General features: G+C 36.1%; 1 protein-coding gene across 5 annotated transcripts in view; it reads right to left on the reverse strand.

The window, feature by feature from the left end:
* Nucleotides 1–17,806, reverse strand: part of PCDH15 (protocadherin related 15) — a 1,661,037-nt gene that overhangs the window by 388,381 nt on the left and 1,254,850 nt on the right. For all 5 annotated transcript variants that reach the window (XM_089314076.1, XM_089314072.1, XM_089314075.1 and 2 more), the window contains one exon: nucleotides 9,500–9,612. In XM_089314076.1, the coding sequence (XP_089170202.1) occupies nucleotides 9,500–9,612 (113 nt within the window). The remainder of the gene's footprint in view (nucleotides 1–9,499; nucleotides 9,613–17,806) is intronic.

The following is a 17,806-nucleotide window of genomic DNA, read 5'->3' on the forward strand; positions in this document are numbered from 1 at the left end:
AATTTAGAGTACAGCCTCATTTTGAATGCAGACACTCTGATATGGAATGTGGACAACCTAACCAGCATTTAACTGCTATGCCAAATGCTAGCCAAAATATGTATGCTTTTCTGCATGTCACTCGATGTTAATGCAAACGTTAAACAACAATCAAGTTGCTTTCCAAAAAGCACACATAGGATACCCCTCCTTCTCCATCTGCAGTGAGCTGGTCTGTGCACAGACTGAAAGACTGCTCTACATGGTAACTTGAAAAACTAACATTATTAAAATACTTAACCATTGCAAATATTGCCTCTTCAAATCTATGTATTTCATTAAAGACTGACCTCAGAAGCAGACTCAGCCTTGTGTACATTCCAAGAGGTTTCTCCAAGACTACAATTTCCTTGTACCTGACTTAAAACCACCCAGTGAAACTTTTAATGCAGATTCCTAGGAGCTCAGCAAGGTTGCCTAATATGAATTTATGTATTTGTGTCTCAATTATTATTTTAATCCCCCCCTGCATTTTCAGGTTCCCAAGTGATTTCAATATATTGTTTGCTCTTAAATTTTAGTGACCTAAAGATCATGTGGAAATTTGGATTCAGTGGGTAGAAACCTGAATTCTACCTTTCAAAATACGCTTATAACATGATGCTGATATGTCCAATCAATAGCCCAGTTGGGTCTGACATTTTGGCTTTTCCGGCAAGGCTTATAAGTAGTGACACACATGCAAATCTGCATTGAGCAACATAGCCATCTCTTCTGTATATTCTATACAAGTCATTACCCCTCTTTTTCCCTTTATGCTAACATTAAAATTTCAATTTGAACTTGAAGGTTAAAAGCAGAGTGGAGGGGGGGCTGGTGCTTGGCATAGTGGATAAAGCTGCCAACTGCAGTACCAGCATCCATTGGAGTACTGATCCACTTCTGATCCAGCTCTCTGCTAATATACTTGGGAAAGCAGTGGCATATGGTCCAAGTTCCTGGGCCTCTGCACCCACATCGGAGACCCAGATGAAGCTCCTAGGTTTGGTCTGACCCAGCCCCTGCCATTGTGGTCATTTGGGGAGTGAACTGGTGGATTGAAGACTTCTCCCCTCCCCCGGCTCTGCCCAGCCTTTGACTCTGTAACTGACTTTCAAATAAATAAATAAATCTTTAAGATAAAAAATAACAGAGTGGATGGACTTCATTTATGTAAATGGTTTTTCCATAGGCTCCTGCCCAGATGAATAAAGTTTCTGTATTTGGGGCTAAAGTCCAATATATGGAAGAGGGTTACACTTCTTTTCTTCCCTGTGTTTATACATATTTTTCTTTTGCAGTGTATTAGAGAGAGATGGCCTGTGGTGAGGCTCAACTACTTGGGTCAAAGATCATATTATCAACTAATTAATAATTGAAAATAAGTTCATTCCTTTGGTCTCTAACTCATAAAATGATACTGCCTTAAAACCTGCAGGAGTCTCCTCTAATTCTTTAAAAATTAAATGATGCATAAAGCATTTCACAGTAAGCTTACTTGTGGCTGTTTCTAAAAAATATTCAAGAATTTACAGGGTCTAGTGTCATCAGTCAGCAAATTAAATTACTGCTTATCATGCCGGAATCCTGTATCAGATCCCACCTGCTCTGCTTTTGATCCAATTTCTTGCTAATGTGCCTGGAAAGGCAGCAAGATGGTCCAAGTACTTGGGGCTTTGTCATTCCTGTGGGAGACCTGGATGGAGTTCCTGCCTTGACTGCAGCCTGGCCCAGCCCCGGCTGTTGCAGCCCACTGAGAAATGAACAAGCAGATTGAAGATCTATGTGTGTTGGTGTGTGTGTGTGTTTGTGTGTTTTCCTGCTTTTCAAATATTTTCTTTTGTCAACAAGAAGTATATTTTTCCAATCAAGAAAGTACCCTTTTGCTGTATTCAATAACTTAGAAACAAAATGTATATTATTGTATACAACACAATGCTTTGTGCTTTATTTTATAACAGCACATGACTAAAGAAAATATTTTTGCTAGATAGAATATAGGTATCACACTCTCAAGAATGTCTTAAAATATGAAAAGATAACATTGACACATTTCATACTACAGCATGCTTTAGTAAAGTGAAATATAACTTATCTTCAAGTAAAAATGAACCCATTCATTTTATAATTTGGTACCATGAAAGCATGAATACTCAAAGCTCTCTTTTTTTCTTTTTTTTTTTTTTGACAGGCAGAGTGGACAGTGAGAGAGAGAGACAGAGAGAAAGGTCTTCCTTTGCCGTTGGATCACCCTCCAATGGCTGCCGCGGCTGGTGCGCTGCAGCCAGTAGCCTAGTGAGCCACGGCGCCAGCCATAGCTCTTGTATACTGTTACACAATAAAAATATTTATCTTCCCTTAGAACTTGACATATAAACTGACAATAGAATAACTGAAGCAATTTTAGTTGATTTAAAGAAGAAATACAGTTACACTGGGGAAGACCCCAGTATCCAGAAAAATACTACTACATACAAATGCAACAAACTATCTGGTTAGTGTGTAAACATGGAAATCAAGAGGACTATAAATAAGGCAGAGACAAACTGAGCACAAAATAGGAACTCCCTTCTAGAGCTCTTTCAACTTAACTTTCATCCACCCTCTTTTTGCTCTGCACTTTGCCTTCCCAATCAACAAAGCTGCCTTATCCTACAGTGGTTTCTGATCCAGTTCTCACAGTTTCTCTTAACCCTGAAAAACAAAACAGACAACCACTACAGTGTTTTCTGTGAATTGACCAATTTGAATAATCTATCCAGTAACACTGGAATTTTTAAAAATCAACATTAAAAATGGACCCCTAAATGGAATATTTTTAGAAAGTGGATGAAAGTAAGGGTGAGAGTTTACTGCTTCTCCTTGTGGCCAACGCTTCTTGAGGGGGGGAAAAATAGCAAACCCATCTATTTAGGCTACACACTTTACAGCAATATATATATATATATATAGTTAGGCAACGATCAAGAACCTAGTGAAGAAAGAATGCTCGGGGACCATCATGCGGGATGGTAGAAGTAGTTCATGTGTGTGATGGGGCATCAAATGGGGAGACACAGCGAGGCCTGCTCAGAAAGTGGCTTCCTTTTGAACATTTCACACCATTTGAACCTGCTCCTGCACTCTTCCAGTGACCTTTACAGCAAAGAGGGCTTTGCTAAAATCAAGGCACTGTACGGAGAATGGACAAAATACCTTTCTTCTTCGAAGAAACTGCAGGTCACCATGTGAGGTAGGAAAAAGGCCAAGGCAAGTCTCACCTGTGTGTCTTTTGTCAGGTTGCACATTTGAACAGTCTCTGTAATCAAACGCTATACTCTACTTCTGCTCTGACCAACTGCAGTCGATGACTCACAGTATCAGACATCAGACATTAAGTCCTTTCATTAATTTCCACAATTGGCATAATAGTCAATTAATTTAGCCTAGTACTTAGAATTTTAGAAACATACCACCAGAGAATAATAGGACACAGTGTTCTTGCTAAAGAAACAAAAATAAAGTTTTATATGGTAATCTACTAAATTAAAAAGAAGTAGGACACAAAATTGAAAGAAAATATGAGTATTGATCGATGCATCAAATTGTTCAATGGATCCCCGAAAGTGTATTACTTACTTAGAAATAGCAATTACTTGCCTGAAGTTTCTGTGAGATGATTTTCTTTAAAATGTGTAAAGGACATAAGCTTTTCCTCACCTTAGACATTTCTGTCTTTGGGTGATGAAAGTGACATTTGCTAATCTGTGGAAATATCATGTGATATGCAATGGACTGAATGTTTCCATCCCCCCAAAAAATCTATATTGAAATCTAAGCACCATTGTTATGAGATTAAGAGGTGGAGGAAATTGTGAGGTGATCAGGTTGTGAGGGCGGATTTCTCAGAAATAGGATTAGTGTCTTTTACAAGGACCCACAGGGGTCCCTTGTCCTCTTTCCACCAGGCAAAGGTACAAGGAGAAGTGAGCAATCTACAACCCGGAGGAGGGGCCTCACCAGAACCCTACCATGCTGGAACCTGATGTCATATATCAGCCTCCAGAACAGTGAAAATTAAAGCTGTATTGCATATGAGTTTTTATTGGTATGATATTTGTTAGAGTAGCACAGACTGACGGTGAATGTGTGTTTCCTTCTTTCAACACAAATTCATAATAGGAGAAACAGTGCATAACCAGGATATTCTGGACGAACGAAGGTGTGTCATTAGTACATATTATCTTGCTTCCTGCAGTTGCCCAACAGCAGTTCTCAATTTTTTTCTTTTCCTGTTCATGCCTTTCTCTCTCCTCTTCATTTCTCTTTTTACAAACTGACAATACACACACTAACGAATAAAAACACAGTGCCTCCTATTTTACAATCTTTAACATTTTTATGAATTTTGATCACTCTTTTGTTTCCATGGGAGAGTGCATCTTCTTGCATTTTGATTGATGATCTGTGTGACTTGCTACCCTGCCTGACCCTGACACCTGCGATCTTTCACCCCGAAAAAGCCTTTGTTGGAAATTCACATAACGAGCACATTGTAAAGTGGCTTGAAGGTAATATGTGGCAGCACGATCTAATTTTCCTGGTATTGTTTTTAAAATACTCTATTGGCAATGTGGGAAGATGGATAAAATGCAGGGAAAAGAAGCTAAGCTGTGAGAGATGCTAAGGAGAGAATTATACATTTTCTATGTGGAGAGTAGGCAAGATAGCCAAGAGAAATTTTACAAGGATATGGATAGAATTTTATAAGTGACTACTAGAGGGAAACATGTGGGAAGAGAACTAAGATGAACTAGAGTAGTTGGATTAAGTGGCTAATTACCACATTATTATTTAAAAGAGAGGATCAAAAGTTCAAAGGTTGACATTTTTAAAAGGAAGTATAGAGTTTGCTACATTTTTAATTTGACTCAATGGTATAATACTAGGAGCATTATTCAGATAATGATTACAGATATGCAGGTAGGTATCAGAAAGAAATATGTTCATATTTGTGATTACTTTGCAGTAGAGCTTCTACACATTTTTGTCTCTGCAACATGAAGCAAAATGCCTGGCACCTCACAAACATTTTAAAGGATTGAGCAAATTGAAAAGAAACCAATTCCACATGCCTTAAAAGCACTGAATCTGGATTTTTCCATGGGATTCCTGTGAAATGAACTGCAGTTGATAGAGTTGCGGCATTAGAGAGTCATGTGAGTTCAAAGGGGTTACAGAGACTTAGAATAGTTGTTATCCTAGACCTCAATCATTTTTCAAATGCTGTTTTCTTATGACTCTCAAACAGTTAGAGCAATGTACCTTGTCAGCAGAACTGGCACGTCAGTACTAATAGTCAAGTTCAGTAGCTTCAACTTTAGTACTTGTTTTCAATGTCAAAAAGTATATAATCTTTACAATAAATACTTTTCTGATATAGCTATAAATAGCTTCAACTATACCTTAGCACAGGCACATCCTTCTATCCTTATATCTAGAGATTGAATTCATTTTGGAACTTCATGTATCTTCTTTTTTCAGGACAAAGACTCAAAATAAAAGTTATCAATTACAGATATTTTCTAACATAAATATATAAACAGACTTAAGATTTGGATACCCATATTTGTCAGTTTAGAAAATCATTACAAGTGTTTAGTGAGTACTTTCTATGTTGCATATGGGTAGGATAGGAGGAAAGGTAATAACCTAAGGAAATATATATATGATTTTCTCTTCTTTAACGATCAGGGAAAGACAAATCAGGCGTATTCCATTGTGGAGTAATCAGGACTATTGTATGGGCGGGCAGGCTACAAGGAACAGCTGCTATACAGCGACAATGCCTTTGCAGAGCAACTGTCTTCTTAGCTGACAACAGGATCATCAATGAGAATTAGGTTGCTCATCCAAGGAAAGAGGAAGGATCTGGGAAGAGGAACAGCATCTGAAAATGCCTGCAGGCTACAGAAAGCACGTGAGTAATGTAGAACAGAGGGTGCAGGGTGGCTGATGAGCGTTTGAGTTTAACATGTTTATCACTTGGAAGGAAAAGAAGGGAAAGGCCAGCATGCTATACAGTACAGTAGGTCATTGATAACAATCAAATCAGGGGCATCATGATACAATGCTGTTTGTGATTTCATTATGTCATTTAATCAAAGTTGTTAATCAAAAGGATTTAAATAAAAAATGCTATTATTTCTTGAGGAACTGAGATGTACTGAATTTAATTTTTAATAATTAAAGGTTAGTAGCTTTGTATGCCTGTTATATAAGTACACTGACCAATAACAGTTTTAAAATACTGCACTCAATAATAATGAAAGTACTTTTGGATATTCTTAACAGATGCTTTCCATATGAACTAAATATATTATCATCTAACATATCAAATGCACTTTAGTGTTTATACCTCATAGGTTCTTTATGTTTTATGCATGTAGGGATCACATATCTCATCATCTCAACTGAGGTACTTATGAGATCAAAAGATATTATGAATATGGCCAGCGCCGTGGCTCAATAGGCTAATCCTTCGCCTTGCGGCGCCGAGACACAGGGTTCTAGTCCCGGTCAGGGCGCCAGATTCTGTCCCGGTTGCCCCTCTTCCAGGCCAGCTCTCTGCTGTGGCCAGGGAGTGCAGTGGAGGATGGCCCAAGTCCTTGGACCCTGCACCCCATGGGAGACCAGGAAAAGCACCTGGCTCCTGGCTTCAGATCAGCGCGATGCGCCGGGTGCAGCGCGCCGGCTGCGGCAGCCATTGGAGGGTGAACCAACGGCAAAGGAAGACCTTTTTCTCTGTCTCTCTCTCTCACTGTCCACTCTGCCTGTCAAAAAATAAAAAAAAAAATAAATAAATAAAAGATATTATGAATAATTATTCAAGGAAAAGTCTAACTATGAACTGTCTTGGAAAAATATTTGATTCTAGTTCAAAAAGTGTGTCACAGTGTGTATGCTTAACACATACAATTATTTAATATTTAGGAAAGTTTACTAAAATGGAAGTTCACTTTAAATTGGGTGTGTTGTCATCTTTTAATGTTCCATAATTTGTGAATAAGTTCATTTTGTTTTCCTAGCTTCTCCTTTACATTTTTGTCAGCAAATGGACTAAATCATCGCCATAAATAGAAAACAACTAAATGGCAGTTCTCCAATTCATGGCACCCACCAGCTGTTAGATGAACAGACAGCTCTGAAAACAGAATTTTTCCAAGTCTAGGAGATCATACCTCATAATATTTTACTTTCTCTCAACTTCCAAAATAGAAATTGGGATCAAGTCCAACAAAAACTTTTAAGTCCAGTAAAAAATGAAACATCAAAATTAAAAAAGTAAAAAAAAAAAAAAAAATTGAGAGACTTACTACAGAGAACTACCAGACTGTAGTATTTCAATGGATCCTTGAACAATGCCAAAATCCTCAGCTATTATTTATTTAAGCAGGTAGCCTATTATTATTCCTACAGATTAATACCTTGGCTTATTATTCCCTTGTCTGCACAAAACACAGTAATTTGAATCGAATAATGTCTGTAAACAATTGCATTAATAACACAAATGTCATTAAACATAAAAATGATCTGTGGTCAGTTCCAATTGATTTTTTTACATAATCAATGGATTGAGTTATATTGTATCCATGTACATTAGAACAACTTACTTTATAATAAAGCAAACTCATTAATTTCTGGTTTCAAGTGTAGCAGTCTGGAAACAGTGTGTTTTCAAGTTTTCTAACTCCCACAGAGAGCCACACCACAGGGCTCCAGTTGTATCTATAGTAGACAATGGTTACACCCATTTTGAAGTTTTATATATAGATCCATGGTGATTAAAATAGTCAATTCAAGAAGATGAATCCCAAGCCTGGCCTTTTTATATAAATGGTAAAAGTCGTGTATATTGAATGACACTCTTCACTCATTAAGATCCAACAAAATTGAAGTCATCCATAAGGCTCTCTCCACTGTCTGGCTCACTACCTCATTTCCCAGTTAACTGCTTGTAGCCTGCTACATATGCCTCCAAGCTTTCACGTCTGCTCTTCCTTATGTTCCAACATGTTTCTCACTGACCGTCACTGGTCAAACCCTTTGGACCCACCAAAATTTAGATTGGGGTCATCTCCAGAAATTCTTCCCTGATTAATTTGTTCTATCCTATGCTTTATTAGCACATTTTGCATGTTTCCTTTTTAGTACATGTTATTGTATTTGACTATATATTGATATGACTTCTTCTTCTTTTAGATTACAAACTCTTCCAAGACAAAACCCACTTAAATAAACAGAAGTTCTGAAATGTGTAATATAAATAGGTACTAAGAATATTTTTCCTCAATTGAGCTACCGTTAAATGCATGCCTTTGCAGTTAGGCTCACAGATAGTAAGCCAGACAACCATCTCTATGCAACTCCCAATTTGTGACATGAAAAGATAGCTTTTGTTTAGATAAAACAAAATTGGAACCTCAATTTCCCCCCTTATTTGTTATATAACAAATTCAGTGCTAATCACCTACCCTATCTGACTTTGGTTTCTACATTATGTCCAGAAGAGCCTATTACTAAGGTTGTGGCAACAGTCTCATGGAAAATGTACACAAAGCAGCTTGCATAAGCAACTGCTTCATAAGTGTCCCTATCTTGCTTCCTGTCCTCTGGTTTTCTAATTGTTTAAATACCATAGGACTACTTATATTTATAGCTAACTTCTTGTCTTGCAGATATGAAAAAGTCAAGCAATATATGCTGGACTTAATTCTGTGTTTTCATTTAATTCTTTCTTTTACTTATAATACCTTCCTCCTTGTCATCACTTTTGCGTCACAAATTCCTGCTCTTCAATCTGTGTTCAGCTTAAATCTGACCATGTTAATAAAGTCCATAAGAATTAGTTGGAAGATCATTTGGATTTTCATGGTGTCTCTTGCCTGGTTTCATTACAATCTATTCAATATCATTAGACAAATACTGTAATGCTAAATATATTACCTGAAATTCAAAAACTTTCTTGGTCTGGAATGATATTCCAGCACAAAGAAAAAGGAATATATATTTTTAAAAACAATCTCTGGATAAGCAAGATCTTTTTTTAAAAGCAATAGGATTAAAAAATACATGGTTAAAATAAAAAATAATAATTAAACACTTTTTAGATATATTTGTTAGTTATGCTTCTAGGATCAAAATCTAGTCAATTTTACAAAAAAACAATGCTAGAAAATGCAATAAATTATGTCATGAAAACTATATACATTGACCAGGGCACTTATTGCATAAAATACTTGGTATCTTACCATGTAATACTATAAACTTATTTTAGAGGAAAAAGTATGTTAAAATTGCATTTTACTTGTTATTCTTTAAGTAAGATTGGCTAACTGTTTTCCACAGTAATTTTACTATCTTAAATCTACTGTAGCGTCTACAGCTTTCTTTGATTAGTGATTTTCAAACACAAGGAAATAAGATGATTAGTTTAATTTACCTTAATAACTAAATCAAATTTCTGATGAAAGTCTCTGTTCACTGGCTCCAGGAGACTGAGTTCTGCAGTCCTAGGATGCATGTGGAAAAATCGAGGGTAATCCTCAGGAGTCCCTGAAAGACATTGAGATTTCAGTGCATAATTGAGAACAAAAAGTTACAAGTGTATCTGCTTTATCTACTTCCCTTCATTAACTGAACAACAAAATTACAATTTCATTAGTAAATTAAGTTTCAAAATTATGCAGTCTATGGAAAGCAGACACAAATGTGGCATATTATTAATAGCTCACATATAAGAGTGGAAAATATTTGTTCAGATGATTTTCCAAATATATTAGGAGAGCTCTTTAATTAAGTTGAAACCTCATCACATGAAATGAGATATTAAGTGGAGGGAAAGAAAATTTGGGATTATAACATTGTATTTTAATGGTACATAAATCTTAATTATAGCCTTCAGTCTTTCAACATATCTTGTAGTAATTAACAATTAGTAATTTGTACCAAATATCAACATGTCTAGAAATTAATATTTTATTCCATCTGGGCAAATATATTTTTAAGATAAGTACCTAACTAATTATGTCAACAATGGTAAACTAAAATAAAAGTTTTGCTGATACTCTTAATGTCTAGGGAAACCATTTTTTAAATATATTTCTCCTGCAGAAACTTACTTCGTTTTTACCATGTTTCTTTGTATTCTGTAACAGTTTTTTTCCTATAGTAACCAAAAACTTAGAAGTCACATATCAACTTATATAGTATGTATACCTGCAAAACAATAATCCTAAGGGAATAAAAAATCTTCCAATCCTTTCTGTCTGCTTTGTGCTGACTACTTTATTTGATTAACAATTGATAAACCCATAAATCATTTTCATTTTACAGATGAATATTTGGGAGATTGAAAGATTAAATTATTTAGCCAACTCAATTTGAGACTGAGCTTGCATGCAGATCTATGCTGCTTTCAGGCATGGAAAGCCAAGATACTCTGGCAAAAAATGACCTAGAATAAAGATCTCTGTGAGTGAGATCCTGGTGGAAAGAAGGGGCCATCAAAGAAGGAAGTACCTTTCTCTGAAGGGAGGAGAGCATTTCCACTTTGATTATGGCCTTATCTAAACAATGTTGGAGTTTGTGGACTCAGGAGGCTTCCACAGCATTGACAACATATGACAAGAGCCTTGGGTGATCACTGACGTCATAAATAAGAGTTAATTGGTAAATCAACAACAGGAGTTACTGTGCACTGGCTCCTCACATAGGACCTCTGTCCTTAATGTGCTGTACTATGAGAATTAATGGTAAAACTAGTCTTCAAACAGTACTTTATACTTTGTGTGCCATGTGGATGCAAACTGTTGAAATATTTACTTAGTATAGAGTTCATCTTCTGTATATAAAGATAATTAATAATGAATATTAATGATGAATGGGATGGGAGAGGGAGTAGGAGGTGGGATAGTTTGGGGGTGGGAAGGCTGGTATTGGGGGTGAAGAACTGCTGAAATCCGAAAGTTGCAGCTATGAAATTTATATTTATTAAATAAAAGCTTTCTATAAAAAAATCTAGGTTGCCAGAAGTCAGGGATGTCCCAAAGTGAGCTCAACCCTACTATTCATTAAGCTCAACTCTAAGATGAGAAAATACATTCTCATGGGCACATTGTTAACAAACAAAATACACCATCAAAATAGATCTGAAAATGCAGAAATATTCAAAATTACAGATGAAATTTAATATACAATAAAGAAGTCATATCCCCTAACAGTAGGGTCATACTGATAATGACAGTTGATTTCATTCTTTCAAGATCTGAAATCTGATATAAAACATTAGGCACAGGGGCCGGCACTGTGGCATAATGAGTACAGCCACCGCCTGCAGTGCTGGCGTTCCATAAATGACACGAGTTCAAGTTCCAGATGCTCCACTTCCAATCCAGCTCTCTGTTGTGGCCTGGGAATCCAGAATAAGATGGCCTAAGTGGTTGGGCCCCTGCACCTGCGTGGGAGACCCAGAAGAACCCCCTGGCTCCTGGCTTTGGATCAGATCACCTCCAGCCTTGGGGAGTGAATCAGCAGATGGAAGACCTCTGTCTCTTTCTGCCTATGAGTCTCTGTAACTCTGCCTTTCAAATAAATAAAATAAACCTTTAAAAAAACATTAGTCACACAAGTTCAGACTTGGTGAACTCAAGGGGCTTCCATAGCCTAGACAGCTCATAGCAAGAGCCTCGGGTGATTGCTGATGCCATAAATTAGAGTGCCAATTGTTAAATCTACAATGGGAGTCACTGGGTACAGGCTCCCCACGTAGGATCTCTGTCCTTAATGTGGTTTACTCTGAAACTTAAAAAACAACACTACTAGTCAAACAATACCCTATACCTTGTGCGGTTGTGTGAGGGCAGCCTGTTGAAATCCTTGCTTAGTGTATACTAAGTTGATCTTCTGTATATGAAGGTAATTGAAAATGAAACTCGATGAAGGGCGGGTTGGGAGAGGGAGTGGGAGAGGGGAGGGCCGAGGGAGGGAGGGAGGTTGGGGGGGGGAGCCACAACAATACAAAAGTTGCACTTTGTAAATTCACATTTATTAAATAATAAAACGAAAAAAAAATCTTTAAAAAAAACATTAGTCATTACTGATAGATGAAGTAATGGGTAAATGTTATTGTAACAACAAGAAAGTCAGCTAACCTTTCCTAATTATGAATGAAAGATGAGCAGCAAATAGTGGAAACAAGAGACAATTACAGTGCAAAATCCCATGGTAGACATAACAAACAAATGATACCACAATTGACAAACTGGGACAATATTCACAATTTATATTAGAGGCAAAATGTGCATGTACTAACATGTGTAGATTTATAAAAGTTGTATAAAAAATCAAGGGATACATTTACAACATTAGGGCTACAGAATGAACATAGTTCAAGAAAGAGAAAAACAAATCAATCTTACCCTTATTTCAAATATTTACTTATTTATTTTGAAAGTGCTACAGAGACGGGAGTGGGGTAGTATTTTCCATCTATTGGTTACCGCCCCAGATGGCTGCTGGGCCAGTGCTAGGTCAGACTGAATCCAGAAGCCAAGCGCTTCATCTGGATCACCAACATCGTTGGCAGGGGCCAAGCACTTGGATCATCTTCCACTGCTTTTCACAGGCCATTAACAGGGAGCTGGATTGGAACTGGAGCAGCAGGAATGAGATCCAGCCTCCTTATAGGATGGCAGAATAGCAGGAGGCTTTGTCTGCTATGCCAAAATGCCAGCCCAGACAATAACTGTTGATCACATACAAAGGAGTTCAACTCTCCACATAAGAATAAAAATACAAATTAAAGCTACACTAAGATTTCTTTTGCCACTTGATGGATTAGCAATAGAGATGGCCCCCACTCCCTACTGTTGTGACTGCAAGAACACAGGCACATTTGGTCGGGGCACTGTTAGCAAAGAGTGCTTCAAAGCCTATGAGGGAGAAATCATCATTATCCATTAAGATATCAATGCTGATTTGTTCACCGAAATTTCATCTCTAGGATATCTTTACATCAGGATGATTAAAAAGAACTAATCACTGAAATATAAGGTATTTTCAAAACGTTTATGGAAAATTCATATCATGAAGATACTATGCATGAATTTCAAAAAACATCACCAAGTTCAAGTTACCTTTTACTAACATTTTTCCATGAACCTTTGAAGAACACTAATATACATCAATAGCATCTGGATGAATAATTGGTGCAACATTCTCAAATGAATGATAATTCAAATATAAAAAGAAAAATATTTCCATATATTATTAAATATTGCCAGATATGCTAATTGAAAAATATTTTATGATATGCTTTCAAGAAAGACAATATTTACACATATTTAAAAGGAAATATATGTGCATCTCTTAAAAAATATGATAAACTATGATTCTAAAAAATGGTTAGATAAATGCCTTTAGCCTTGTTAAGATATTAGTGTCCTACATCAGAGTAGTACTAGGTTCAATTTTTGGTTCCAGTTCCTTATTGTACTTCCTGCTGGTCAAGACCCTGGGAGGCAGCAGACGATGGCTCACTAATTGGACTCCTGCCACCTTTATGGGTTACTTGGATAGTTCCCAGATAAGAGAAGCTGTACTTGGTGAGTGAACCAGCAAATGGGAGAGCTATCTGTTCTATTTGTCTGCTTTTCAAAAAAATGGTAAAAATAAATTTTTTAAAAGATTACATTTTAGAGAAAATGAGAGAAAAAGTGCAGGCAAGAGACACTGAAGAATTTGCTAAGTACATCACTCTTTTTGTGTTTTTGAGTCATACAAAAGTTCTATATTAATGTGAAAAAATAATCCAACTCAAAAATAATAAATAAATTACTATGTTTAGTTGGTAACATTAGCACAAACAGAAAATGAACCATCCCACTTAACATTAAAAGACAGCAACTTGGAGCTGGTGTTGAGGTTCAGTGGCTAAGCTGGGGCCTGAGACACTGGCACCCCATATGAGTGCTCAGTAGAGTCCCAGTTGTTCCACTTCCAATCTGACTCCCTGCTAATGTGCCCAGGGAAAGCAGTGGAAGATGGACCAAGTGTTTAGGCTCTTGCTGCCCATATGGGAGACCCTAAGAGAGTTCCAGGCTTCTTGTTTTGGATGGCCTAGTCCTGAATGTTGTGGCCATCTGGGGAAGAGCGCTCTCCCTCTTTCTTTAATCTTATCATCATGGGGCCGGTGCTGTGGCGCAGCGGGTTAATGCCCTGGCCTGAAGTTCCGGCATCCCATATGGGCACCGGTTCTAGTCCCTGCTGCTCCACTTCCGATCCAGCTCTCTGCTATGACTTGGGAAAGTAGTAGAAGATGGCCTAAGTCCTGGGCCCCTGCACCCACATGGGAAACCCAGAAGAAGCTCCTGGCTCCGGATTGGCGCAGCTCCAGCTGTTGCTGCCAACTGGGGAGTGAATCAGCAGATGGAAGACCTCTCTTTCTCTCTGACTCTCTTCTCTCTGTGTAACTCTGACTTTCGAATAAATTAATGAAATCTTTAAAATAAATAAATAAATAAATAAATAAACTTGACATCATATTCTCAGTGTGATAAAGTCTGAGAAAAATATAAATTGCCAAAAATTAATAGACTATATTTTGGTGGTAGTATTTTATATTAAACTAAATGAATATGTGACAAAGAAATTCTATCAATACTTCAGAATTGGAAACTACCAGGGTACAGTAAGGAGATCCAAACATAACAAAAAAAGGATAAATAAAAGCTCCTGCACTTTTGACCCTAAATTGGCAGTGTAAGTTTAAACTCAGGTTTTAGATTATTTAAAAAGATACAAGCTTCATTCCTCTAAATGCTGAAACAAAAAAGTCAAACTAATGCTCAACTTAGGAGTAATGAATACCCCTAGTGTTCATATTATGGTTTTGAAATATCACTTACCAATAAGAATAAAGTATACTGGAAAAGAGAGTCATACATGGTACAGAGCAAGAAAATTAACAACATCACTGAAATATGCTGTCATACCAAGCAGTGTCAAAGTTATCCAAGACTATGAAGCTGGGATCAAAAAGTTCTCAAGGGCCAACAAGAGAAGGATTTCTCTAGCTAAAGATAAAACCTATTGGAACATCAGTAAATACATGTAATCCTTTAAAGTAGATCAAATATGTTTCAATTCATAGTAACCTTGAAAAAAATCCTTATTTGTCATCTTTGGAGAATGCTTGGAAAGCATTTTAAAATTGGAAAATAAGAAAAATACAATGCATTTTTTGCTTTCCCTATTTTAATTGCAATACTGGATAAACAAATAACCTATGAAGGAGGTTTGTCTTCATGGAATCATTTCAATTAATAATAAAATGATGAAATTAGAGTGTCATCGTTTTAAAATCCCTCAGAAATTCACAGACCACTGCATTGACCAACAGCTGCTAAAATCGGAAGAGACACAGCCAGCTATTTCATGCTTCCTAATGGTAGAATTAATTCAATATCATTCATTTCAGAGTGAGTTCTGCATCCCTAACATAAAATAATCTATTAAAATTATGAGAAAATAACAACAAACACTGAATGGATTTGCTAATATTAAAGAATGGTTGATGTTTTCAGTTTTGACATGATATTCTGCTGTATTTTATACTTGTACACAATAGCTGTGGATTAAATCACACTTAATGAATGAGATTTTCTTCAAAATAAAGTGAAATAAGATGGATAGGAATACAGATCAAAGTTTGTTGAAGTGTTTATAATTCTTAAAACTAAGTGCTACTAAATGGACATTTACTTATTAATAGCTCTACTTTCAATATATCTTAGAAGTTTAAAAATGTGATAGACTTCAGCATTGCCTTCATTCGTGTCCTTCCCTTGGTCCCATCTGAATAGAATGCAGCAGGCTGCGTGAGAAATGAACCAGAAACACTGAATCTAATTGAAATGCGGCATCTGCTCTCAGAAAAACAGGTTCTCAGTTTCCAGAGAGTAGCACTTGTTGGCAGTTAACCCTGGAGTCTTTATGAGCAAAGTATTGTAATCTCTTTATTTTTAAATGTTTTATGCCACCCAAGGCACTTATGTACCTATGTAGAAGGTAAGTATTAATTGACCAATGAAGCAACCCACACGCAAAGAGTAGCAAAACATTCTGAACTCACGGGGATATCCAGGATTCAAACTTAAAAAATGGTGACACTCTAATTTTACCTTTGTAAAATTACTAGATGAAATAATTTTTTATAATAATATAAATGCACAATAGTTATTTAATTAAGTTAATTAAATGTGATACAATTTGATAAGAAGTGTTAATGCAGGGTAAATTCTCATCTTTCATAGCAAGAACAAATTAGATAATGTTTAAAATTTAAAAATCAAGCAATGATTTCATAAAAATTTAGAAATGTAGTATTGAATAGCAAAAGAAACTGCTAAAAGAGTTCAAAATGCTGCTCCTGTTGGTTGATCACTAAGGTAGGAAGAAGTTGCAATGAAGCAACTGTTTTACCATTATGCTTAGTGAAATAAGCCAGTCTCAAAAAGACAAATGTCATATGTTTTCTCTCATATTTGGAACAAAAAATGCATAAGGATGAAATGGTCATTTTGGAATACGATTGTCATTTTTGGCCTAGTCTATACTCCTGTGGAACCATGCTCTTGCTATTTTTTCTTGTTGTATTTTATGATTAGTGGTGAATTAAGCCTAAACTCCATATTGTATAAACGGTTACAGGTCATACAGAAAGAATTCAGACTTAAGGAATTTTTATTCTGTAACCCAGGCTGTATAGCTTGTGCCTAATAAATTAGACACTTGGAATTCAGTGGCCTTCTCTTTTGAGAATAGTATTTTTGGACATGATGATATAGATCATTAACAGAAAAAGTGAAACCAGCATTTTAACAATCAATTTCCCTGGATGAAGAGGAAATAGAAACACACTTTATTTTTCTATATGCCTTCAAAGTTTAATGATTTTTCTTCTGAGAAGTAAGAACACTTAATGTTTGTATTTTCATTATACACATTTAGAGTCACCTGAACCTGTCCCATGCAAATAGTGTTGATTATGTAAATTTGTTGTAAAATTGAGAACTGTATCTTTCTTTACCAAAATTATAAATAGTACAGTAAAGTTCAGGAATATAACTTTATTATAGTCAACAGATTTAATGGTTGCCAAAGCCTTTATTGCTATGTATACTAATAAAATCCTGTAGTTCCCATCATAATTTTGTGAACAAAATTGCAACCCAAATTAATCCCTCAGTGAAAAGTTTACACTTTGGAACATTATATGTTTTCTGTTTAATATTCATTTAAATTATATTTTCTTGCATGTAGTATATTTTCATTCTTTATGAAAGTAAGGTAGTAGTGTAAAAATAAAGAAATTATACTGGGAAAAAGAAATTGGCTCTTACATCCTATGTCTATTTTAACTTTATTAGTATAAACAAATCCCCTTGTGGTACAACCATTTTATATTCCATTTATATTTCAGGATGTCTTGTGAGATGGAACAAGAAATGCAGTTAACAAACTGAAACTACAGGTTGTGGGAGGCAGCCAGAGTTAGGAATGTGATGCAACAAAGATTGCAGGCACAAAAGAGGCAGAGCAATAAAAACGACCAAAAAAAAATAAATGGCTATGCAAAACAAAATTATGACATTTAAAGCGTGTCTTGAGCAGCCAATAGTCCCCAACCTTTTCATTATCTCATGATGAAATCAATACAGTTTCTTTCTCTACTATGTACTCATTACTC

Source organism: Oryctolagus cuniculus, chromosome 15 (genome assembly GCF_051225735.1).
Source record: "Oryctolagus cuniculus isolate XC-2025 breed Fujian yellow rabbit chromosome 15, ASM5122573v1, whole genome shotgun sequence".
Lineage (NCBI taxonomy): Eukaryota > Metazoa > Chordata > Mammalia > Lagomorpha > Leporidae > Oryctolagus > Oryctolagus cuniculus.